The 11,139-nt window shown below is 41.7% G+C and overlaps 1 protein-coding gene across 1 annotated transcript in view; it reads left to right on the top strand.

The window, feature by feature from the left end:
• Positions 1-11,139, top strand: part of carmil2 (capping protein regulator and myosin 1 linker 2) — a 104,054-nt gene that overhangs the window by 32,521 nt on the left and 60,394 nt on the right. The window contains exons 17-22 of the mRNA XM_020612683.1: positions 4-39; positions 1,658-1,754; positions 5,646-5,700; positions 6,213-6,385; positions 6,856-6,924; positions 8,369-8,462. Of these exons, the coding sequence (XP_020468339.1) occupies positions 4-39; positions 1,658-1,754; positions 5,646-5,700; positions 6,213-6,385; positions 6,856-6,924; positions 8,369-8,462 (524 nt within the window). The remainder of the gene's footprint in view (positions 1-3; positions 40-1,657; positions 1,755-5,645; positions 5,701-6,212; positions 6,386-6,855; positions 6,925-8,368; positions 8,463-11,139) is intronic.

Genomic DNA, 11,139 nt, shown 5'->3' with positions numbered 1-11,139 from the left:
CAGCTTCTTCTATCAAAAGTCTCGATATATCTGACAATGGTATGCAAACCCACACATGCACACCCAATTTCATCATACTGTATGTACAGTACAATAAACTTTCATTTACCACATTTGTAGGAGATTAACTTACAGAAACCTTACATGGTAGAATTGTGCAGTTACATGCAATAGTTTTCACACAGGTGAAACCACATATCTCTGTGCTGAGAAACCCTGATGTAGGTGTCTATGACTGATATTTTGCTGTGTAAGTTAGATTAATGTACTACCCACCTGTTGCATCTGATAAGTATATGCAATTTTTAAAAGATTAAATTACATAAAGAAATGAACAGCCAGACATATTACATACTTCAAAAGGGATGTTCAGTTAACATTAGACATTAGATAAAAGATCATACACTTAGTTGGTAGTTTATTAGGTACACCTAGCTAAAACTAATGCAGTCAAATCAAACAGGCCTGTAATAAACCCTCCTTCATCAATGCGATAATGCTCAGCTTTTGTTCAAACTGTTTTACAGAGGTTGATTTAACTGAATGAGCCTTTTGGAGGTCATAGTTTGTGCTGCTGTTGAACTGTACTGCTTTATACAGCGAGGCATTGGTCTTACTTAATCTACCCCAATTAATATAAATGGGGAACAAACAACCACTAGCACATCTAAAGCTCATAGTTAAAGATGATACATCTTATTTTTGTAATTCATTCAAAAACAAAGGTGTAAAACAGAGGTCTCCACAAGACCCCCCCAAAGTAACCAGTTGTAGGCTTTCTCCAAGTCCACAAAACGCATGTAGACTGGATGGACAAATGCCCATGGCCCCTCGAGTAGTCTCACAAGGATAGGTTCATCTGCCTGGACAGAGTCTGTATTGAGCTCCTGAATCAAAGGTTTCATATTTGGTCAGAGCCTCCTTTCCAGCACTCTGGCATAATCTCTCCCGAGGAGGCTGAGCAGTGTGATAATTGGCATGCATCCTCTGGTCCCCCTTTTTAAGTATGGGTACCACCAACCCAGTCTGCTGGTCTACAGGCAATGTCCATGTTCTCCATGTGACACCAAAGAGACATGTCAGCCTAGACAGCCCAACTGTGTCCAGAGCACTGTGCCCTTCCCTCCTCTAAATAGAGGCTGACAGAGAGAAAATACAGTGGGACAACAAAGCAGGACAGTCCGTGTCAGCCCTGGAGTCTGTGCTTGGTGACAGTTAATGGAAGTGCGGGATATCTTGCTCGTTAGGTTCCGATAGTGGAAACGCGGCATGAGGCTACAGGTTAACTAATGAAAAGTACATTTGCATTTCACATGTATTATTATTGTATTATAAAATATAATAACACCATAAGTTGTGGAAGCAGATTAAATATCACAAACTTATCATAGTTTTGGCTGGTGAAGCTTCCTTTTCATTTAATTGAAATTAATTTGGTCTCACTTTTCACTAAAACATGGTTATACTTCACGTTTACACCAACAAGTGCAGTAAATTTTGAAAAATGATGAATGGCTGTTAATAACATAACAGAAGATTGTGACTTTCATGGCACTAGACCTTTCTTACTGGAATTACAGCAATGCAGTTGCACACTTAATTTCAGTCCTCTCTGTTGCTCACTCTCTCCCATTTTATTGCCCCTGTCTTGCTGTAGGTTTTGAGAATGATATGGTGACTCTGGTCCTGTCTGTTGGTCGTTGTCATTCTCTTCGACACCTCACACTGGGGAGAAACTTTGCCATGAAGTCCAGGTCTGGTTGAACATAATTCAAAGCCGTGCTGTGCATTCTCCAATTTTGCATGATCCTTTTTACTCTGTGACTCTTCTCCTACCATCAGCTAATTACCTGGATGTACAGTTGCTTGAGAAAGTATTAGACCCCTTTAATTTTTGCATGACTTGTGTTGTAAATATAATTTGAAATGGATGATAGTCATTTTTGTTCATTGGTTTACAATCAATAACTCATAATGACAATATGAATTTTTTGCATATTTATTAAAAATCAAAATTTGAAATCGCTCAATTACAAGCTCTGTCAGATTGGGATGGGAAGAGTCTGAACTGCCATCTTCAGGTCTTTCCACAGATGTTATATGGGGTTTAAGTCTGGACTTTGATTGGGCTACTCATGGACAATCAGAGACTTGTCCTGGAGCCACTCCAGTGTTGTCTTGTCTCTATGCTTCAGGTCATTATAATGCTTAAAAGTGAACCACTGCCCCAGTCTTAGGTTGCATGAACTCTGGAGTGAGTTTTCTTCAAGGACCTCTTTGTATTGTGTTGCATTTGTACTTCCCTCAATTCTGACCAGTCTCCTCCCCCTGATGCTAATAAGCATCCTCATACATCCCATGACACTACCAACACCATGCTTGATCAGAGGAAAATACTGCTGGAGTTTGGTTTGACTCTTACTTTGCCCTTAATGGTCGGAAATTAGAGGGAGAATTTAGTTAATGTGGCTTTAAAGGATAGCTTTGCTAATGTTTAACCTTATCTTTGTCTATATGAATAGACATATAATATGAACAGCAACCCTTTTATTAATGTTCTCTGAGGCTAATTTCAAAAACTGTAGTGACATCACTGTTTCTCAGAAGAACCCCTTCAGCCTGTATTTCTAGTCTCTGACCACTGTGTTAGGTGTTTACAATGGCTGGTAACTTTACAGTATGTGGTCAGTAATACAAACCCCATTTCCAGAAAAGTTGGGACATTTTCAAAAATGCAATAAAAACTAAAATCTGATTTGTTCACTTGCTAGAACCTTTATTTAATTGAAAAAAGTACAAAGAAAAGGTTTCCAGTGTTTTCACTGAACAACTTAATAGCATTTTGTAAATATAAACAAATTTAGAATTTGAGGCCTGAAACACCCAACATTCACTGTATGTATGCACCTTTCAGGCTCATTGACGTACACATCATTGCACCATCGGAAAATGACAATGTTTTGGAGACATTTACCCCCTGTTAATACAAAGTACTGTAGATTAGGTGAATAAGTACTAAAATTATCAGCCAGTAACACCAGACCATGAATTACGTGTCACTTTTCAGTGGTTGGCTCCGCCTCCATGTGATCAAGAAGCCTAACAGGCTCAGCTTGTGTAGCCGACGCAGGATGTCTTAGCTGCTGCTGCTGCAATGTGAGGAGTCAGTCCATTCAGAAAGCAGTTACTAATATGTGTTTCCCACACACCAGGAGCATTGCCCAAATCAGCTGGTTGTTCCAGGCCACTATGAATGTTAAACAGCTCTATAAGATGGTGTAAATACTCCTCTGTTGATTCTCCCTCTTTTGTTGTCTGCAAGACGTGTTTTTACTCATGTCCACTTTAGTGGGAAACTGGTCATGAAACACAAGTCCTAGGGCTGTAACAGCGTCTCTGTATGGGGCGTTATCAGCGTGATTCCATTCGATGTTGCAGACACGCAGGCCATTTACTGGGAAACGACGAGTCACATGCTGGAGATCGGCAGGTTTCATTTTTGTCACTAACAAGCGTTTCAGCTCAGTCATGGTGGGACGAAATTTAGTGCAGAAAATGGAGAGCTGTTCTGCAAATTTCTGTCCAGATGCTGTTGGGTCTGGAAGATGTGCTGCAGCAGTAATATCAGCAGTGGTCCATGTTCGGAACACAAGGATGGGACCAGTAGGGCCGGACACTTCAACCATGGGTAATCATAGTTCAGCAGTGGAAGACGGGCCAGCGGCTGCACTCATGTCATACGCAGCACCGCTGTGCACTGTCTGCAGCAACAGAAGGCCCAGAGAGACCGGTGGGTCGTATGGTCGGGGTTTGACGTCAGGCCTGTCCTGAAGTTGGTGCAGGTGGTGGGCAGACGTCGGGGTGGGGGTCCAGCTTCAGAGCCGTATACTGTGGATACAGAGAACTGAGCGACAGATTACTGTTTTCTTTTTTACTGACAAGACATTCTTTAGTCTTTCCTGATTTGGACATTTCATTGAACATTCTCTTTCTTCCCTACTTTCTGCTTCATTCCTCCACATGTTCAAACACATTCTATGATTTTCTACATCTTTAAGTTCATTCCGCGATATTTTCTTTTTCTTATACAACGCCTCCTTCTTTCCCTTTAATTTATTTTCAAGTTCCTCAGTCTTTTTTACACTTAAAGAACCCCCGTGGGGAAAACCAAACTCACATGTCCATATGGCCATGCTTTGGACACTTTTGTCACCGTACTTTCTCCTCATTATGTCAATAATTGAACTCTCCAGAGGATCCTCCTCCTTACTCGTCTTGTTCCCCATTGTCCTAGATGGGAGCTGTGCACAACTATAATTTTCAATACAAAACGGACGTCTCCGTTAGGGTTCAGTCACTTCTACCTTTCTTGTGACCAGAACAGGACCTCAGTGTCCTCGCCTTAAACTCCGAATTGAGAACACCTACCTCAGTGCCACGTTTAATGACACCTACACTCAGTACTTTTAGATAAGTACCTACCTCAGTATTCAAGAGAATACCTACATCACAAGACGAGGGATCATCAATTATTAACACAATAGAGGAATAGCTTTCCCGAATTTACTAATTTAACATTCTTCTAAATTTATTTAACCAATTTATTTAACACTCACCACAAAGAATAATCTCTTTCCAAACATTGGATACTTGGATCCCATCAGTGATGATCCAGGGCGTCCTCTGACAGTCCCCAATCACTCACAAATATGAATGAGGTTTGGGGCTGAGAAAGTTGTTATTCTCAGGCTGGCCAGGCCCTGTCTGACAGACGTCCTAGATGACCACTCGAGGGATCCCATCCTCATCGCCAGAATTGTTGTAGAAAAATTATCTTTTAAAGCTCAGCGAGTGTAAAATAAATACTTAACATCAATTCTGAAAGTTATTACATATTTATTCCTGCAAGAAGGAGGTTTCTCTGAACAGAGTGTCTAATACAGTCTGTTACAGGGAAGCTCAATGAACAGAATGTGACTGCCCTTCTTATACCCAGCATACTAAAACAGAAAACAGATGCTCAAACAGATAAGTCAAACAGGAGGCTATTTACTATGGGATACCAGCTCTCAAGTCTCAGGTCACATCTGGGTTTTCTCTCTCACAAGGGCATGCAAAGGTTTACGATCATGTGATATACATCTAGTAATGGATTACAAGGTAAATAACCACTAAAAGGGTACTGTCATAAAAATTGCCACCACAAGCTCCACCTCCTCACTGAGATAAAGGTTTTTGTGTTTTCCTAGCTCAGAGTTGCTCAGAGCAGTTTTCTAAATCCCGTTAAACTAGGACTCCTTGCTAGGAGTTTTTAGGGTAAGGTAATGTGGGCCCTGAAGTGATAAAAACAAATCTTTATTAATATGTTGATTTGGGTTTCAATATGCGTTTGACAATCAGTGTCTCAGACTGTATGATGGTGTGCGCCATTATCCCCATTTATATGTATCAAGACTACAAACACATACACAATTTAAGTGGCATGTTCCATCTGACCTAAATGTTCTAAACCTCATTTTTACCTAAAGTTGCTGTGTTTTGCCTGTCTTCTGTCCTTCTACCCTACATTTGGACTTTTTTCCCTCCCTTTCTTGTCACACATTTCTTGTTTTCTTGGTTTGATATGTACTCTCTCTGTCTACCAGAGCTCTCACTGATGTTCTTCATCGTATAGCTCAACTCATTCAGGATGAAGAGTGTGTGAGTGACACTTCTTTACATTTCACTCACTATCTGAACTGCTTTCAGTCATATAAGCTTACCTACATTGATATTAATGGGGAGTGTTTATCATGTCGGTGCTTATTTATGTACAACTTGGTAACTATCAATAAACAGTCACGTTATATATTTCACAGGATTTCCACAATATAGTTCTTCCTATTATGTACAGAAGAGTTGCTGAAATTAGTTGCTGGTGTGAATGAGGGAATGGAAAATAGTGTAGAGCACTTTGAGTGCACTTTGTTGTGTAGAAAAGTGCCATATGAGTATAAGACCATTTACCATTGTGAAGACGTTTTAGTTGGTTTGAAAATCAAGATTTGGTTTTAGCGTTAAGGTCAGAATTAGGATCAGGTTAGGGTTGGGGGTGGCACTACGCATTTAGCTGTGATGGTAAGGAATGAATTATGAGGGTAAGACCCCAGGAGATGAATGTAAGTCAGTGTAAAGTTTACGAGGGATGAAAACAAATTTGTGTGTGTGTGTAGCCTTTACAGTCTCTATCAGTGTGCGACTCCAGACTGAAGACAGGGATGCACATCTTGCTGAGTGCTTTGGGCAGCCATGCTGCTCTGGTTGAGCTGGACATCAGTGGAAACAACATCGGAGACACTGGAGCCAAAATGCTGGCTAAAGCCCTGATGAATAACACCAGACTGAGGTGAACATGTAGAAGATAAACGCTAGCTAAGGTGTTGGATACAAATCAATTAGAGGCACAGTGACAAATTTTATGAACTACAGAATAATGCCACCCTAGTCCTTCAGTAAGCAGAGATAACGTCAATGTTTCTGCAACACATTGTCATGCAAATTGTTCCACTTTTCCACAACAGAACAATTTCTGTTCCACAGCCATTATTTATATGTGCGTTCAACATACTTGGCCAATAAAAATGATTCAGATTATCACCTCTTGTTTAATTTTCTCTATAAGCAGCGGGTCTACCACTCCTTTGGATATCATGTTATAATTTGAAAATAAGAATGAGTATTTGATTGGATATAAGAGTGTTTAGTATTTTGTCTTGATTTTGTCATTTGATGTTGCACCTGTCAGTCACCTAGACAATGATGATCACTTAAAGTCATCTTCCACCAGAACTGACCTTTGTCTGTCTTTCTTTCAAGGATTCTAACATGGGACAGAAACAATGTAACTGCCAGGGGTTTCCAGGACGTGGCTGATGCCTTGGAATGGTCAGACATGCACACATATACATACAGACTCTCTCTCTCAACAATTGCAACAATCTTAGTGCTAGTTGTTGTTATTGATCATGTGCTGTACAAATACTGTTATGCATGCATGATGTAGCCCTTGCTGCCTACATATATCAGTAAACAATGTTAACAGTCATCATATAATCAAAGGTTGAAATGCTTTTATATCTCTCTCTGATACCTGTTTTGACAACCACTAAGTGATACACCTGGACTTAACAAAAGGAGAAACTGGTTGAAACAGTTTTCAAATCAGAAGGATGTACTGTTTGAGGTGACATCACAGCTGATAGGGGAAATTCTTGCTTTCACTCTTCTTTTCTTTCCCTGCCTGGCTTGGGCTTTCTCTTTCTGTCTCTGATGCCTGTAATAATAACAAAGCTAAATGATAATGAATGGAACCATTGCTTATGTGGGCGAGAACAAAGCATACACTGAGGTCTGACTGACCTTACCGGCTGTCTGGAACATAATGATGATCTGTTATTTGTCATGGCTCAAGAGCTGCTTTCATGTGTTATTTTGTGTGCCTATGTGTAATTATTGTACACATAGGCACCTCTTTAGCTGAGCAACCCCCCAATATTCATATCTATAGGCACATACTATGGATAAGATAAACTTATCTTACTTGAAAATAATCATTCTAAATTATCAGACATATTTCTTATTTCACAGTGAATTATTCACATTGGATTTCAGCAGTTGTGAATGTAGGGGTTCATTTTAAAGTGTTGTGTTGCTATTAAAATACACAAAGTCAGTAGGATTCATCCTCTGTACAGTATGAATGCCTGTACAAAAACTCTCTCTTCTTTTCTTCCCCTGCCTGGCTGGGGCTTTCTCATGGCAACCAGTGCAATAGTTGTTAGGCTCAGGAGGTAGAGTAGGTCGTTTCCTAACCGGAGGATTAGCGGTTCGATTACCGGCTTGTCCAGTCAACATGTCAAGGTGTCCTTGAGCAAGACACTGAACCCCCAGTTGCTCCCGGTGATGTCACTGGTGTGTGAATGTGTGAGTGCTTGGGAGTGCGAATGGGTGAATGGCCGAATATTGTGAAAGCGCTTTGAGTGTGCTGTAAAAGCATAGAAAGGCGCTATACAAGTATAAGACCATTTACCATTTAAGAGATTTCAGTCCAGAACAGAATGGTGGACCATCTAATTTAGTAATTCAACAAGGGTGGTACCGCCCCCTAATGGGCGTTCACAGAATGTCAGGTTTCAACTTGACTTAAGTGGGCATTCACGCAAAAAAGGTTGAGCACCACTAGTCTGATAAACATGCAGACCAACACTGCTGTACCTAGAGCCATGCTGCTATTGAAACCAAAAGTCTAAAGTGAAGTGTATTTTACAGCACAGTATGAATTGTGGATTAGCCCCATTTGAACAGATAGATTTGACTCTATGTTGTGCAGGAACTTCACTCTGCAGCAGATGCCTCTCCCCCTGGCTGATATCACACAGAGTTACCGCAGTAACCCTGATGGAACAAAAGAGGCCCTTCACAAGGTCAGTACATACAATCTGGCAAAATATTTGGAAAGGTCTTGTCATTTCTTTCGGTCTACTGGAATTGCCATACTGGAGCCTTAAGGTTGTGTTTGTATTGTGCCTCTGAGTTTCTTTTCCTTCTACATTCAATGGGCCTCATTTACCAATATCTTCTTTCCTTTTGCTTAAATTCCCTATGTTCTTAATTTGTTCTTAAAAGAAAGATTCTAAGAAAAATGAAATCGCTTTTCATGAGCGTTTTCTTAAAATGCAGAATTGTTCACACCTGTATTCTTGCAGTGATGAATCTTATTGTGTTTTTAATCTGAAAGTACCTGCCAGTCATTACTATTTAGTATAGTGAAGGGTTCACCAGTTCTTGCTACCATGCTAACTCTGAGAGACGAGACAGTCCAAGTAACTTCAAAACAGTGCTGATTTATTCAAAGGATCACAGGTAAAATTAACATTACACGCTCAAGTATCTTGCACCTCCAACCTGCACGCAGGCAGATGTAAGATGAAAGACCCTGAATCCACCAGGCCTATACATTATATCCCTTTGGTTGGGCTAGCCCCATACTACACAGACACGTCAACCGAGACGTCTCTGTTACCAGCTTTGCAGCTGGTCATAGCAGTAGTCAAAACATGAAGCAAATCAATGTGTGAATGTGTATGTCTGTTGATTAAGTGGTGTGTAACTAAAAACATTCTCACAGACTTCTAGTAAACATGTCGTGTCTTAAACATAAGAACATATTATGGCTAAGGCTACAGTTATACACATCATAATAATATTAAACATCCTGTCTGCTGACAGTCATCAACTCTTCTCTCTAGTTATCCTTGACCAGATGTACCCTGTAGAAACTCATAAGCATGACTAAGCATTTAACAGTCTAACTAGACATCCTATCTCCACTAAACATTTCTAATACATAAAGTATCTATCCAATTTCTATCTGACTAAAAATACCTAACAATTGGTAAATGCCCTGCCACGACAGGGCCATGTGCACACAGGAATATCACACAGAAATTAAAAAAGACAGAGATAGGAGCACTTCACTCCAAACTGAAGAAAAACATAAGTCAAATGGAGAGCAGCAAACAGGCTATCATATTTAGTGGTGGATAAAATAACACAACCAGTACATCTGGCCACACATCCTGCCCTCAGGTATGCCATCAATGGAGCAAATTTCCATGCACCCTGGTTCCGGGTTCACAGTAAAACTCAAGCAGCTTCATTGTGCCAAAGAGGAGGCCTACAGAAGGGGGACAGGACCCTTTACAGGCAAGTCAGGGACACACTGACAAGGGAGATCAGAGTAGCAAAGAGGAGCTGCTCTGAAAAGCTGAAACACCAGTTTTCAGCCAACGGCCCCTCATCTGTGTGGAGAAGCTTACAAAACATCACTGATTAAAGGAAACCATGCCCCCTGCTGTGGAGGACCATCCATCTGGCAGACGACCTGAATGTGTTTTACTGTAGGTTTGAGAAGCAGAACTCCACACCCCTCACCCACCCCACCAATGGCAGCGCACATAGAGACAGCAGTACAGTACTGTCCTGTCAGTGCTTTGTAGACTTAAGATGGCACTGACAACTATAGTCGCCTTGTGTACTCGTGTTCTCTTGTGTTTGTTGTTTTTCTTTGTTTTCTCAGTCTTTTGTAACCCGTCCCAGATTATTTTTACCAGAGAAGAACTGTTAAACATCGGACAACTCACACCAGACCACCTTTCTCTGACTTTCTTCAACAAAGAATGCTGTGTGGACATTCTGATCAGCAGCGTAGCTGTAATCTACAGGACCTGTAGGAACCACCAACGAGGCAAACGAGCAGGCGCCTTAGTAAGGCTACTCTGGAGAGGGACCCGGACTCCACTCCCATCCATTCACCTAGCGAATGTCCGCTCCCTAGTGTTGTATTCCGGTGTAGGGAGCAGATGAGCTCCTGAGTTGGGTGATGAACTCCTTCTCGTCAACAGGACCAACTCTGACTTTGCACGCTGTGCTGCTTTATGCTTCATGGAGATCCAGAGATGTGTGCTCTACCCTCTGCTGTTTTCACTCTACACCAACGACTGCATCTCGAAGGACCCCTCTGTCAAGCTCCTAAAGTTTGCTGATGATACAACGGTCATTGGTCTCATCCGAGACAGTGACAAGTCAGCCTATAGACGGGAGGTTGAGCAGTGGAGATGACAGTGGACTTCAGCAAGAGCCCCCCAATACTTGGCACCACTGTATCAGCAGTAAAGTCCTACAAGTTCAGTTCCTGGGCTCCACTATCTCCCAGGACCTGAAGTGGACATCCAACATCAGGACCATCACCAAGAAGGCACAGCAGAGGATGTACTTTCTGCGCCAGCTCAGGAAGTTCGACCTGCCCCAGGAGCTGCTGATACAGTTCTACAGAGGAATCATCGAGTCTGTTCTCTGCACCTCCATCACTGTCTGGTTTGGCTCAGCAACCAAACAGGACAAGTACAGACTTCAGCGGACAGTCAGGACTGCAGAAAAGGTCATTGGTGTGAGCCTGCCCTCCATGGAGGACCTGTACACCTCACGGGTCAAAAGGAGGGTGGAGAGGATCACTGCAGACCCCTCACTCCCCGGACACAGTCTGTTTGAACTCCTCCCCTCTGGACGGTGTTACAGGTCACTGTGCACCAAGACAACCAG

Source organism: Monopterus albus, unplaced genomic scaffold (genome assembly GCF_001952655.1).
Source record: "Monopterus albus unplaced genomic scaffold, M_albus_1.0 scaffold127.1, whole genome shotgun sequence".
Taxonomy (NCBI): Eukaryota; Metazoa; Chordata; class Actinopteri; order Synbranchiformes; family Synbranchidae; genus Monopterus; species Monopterus albus.
This window is presented reverse-complemented; position numbering and strand designations above follow the sequence as displayed.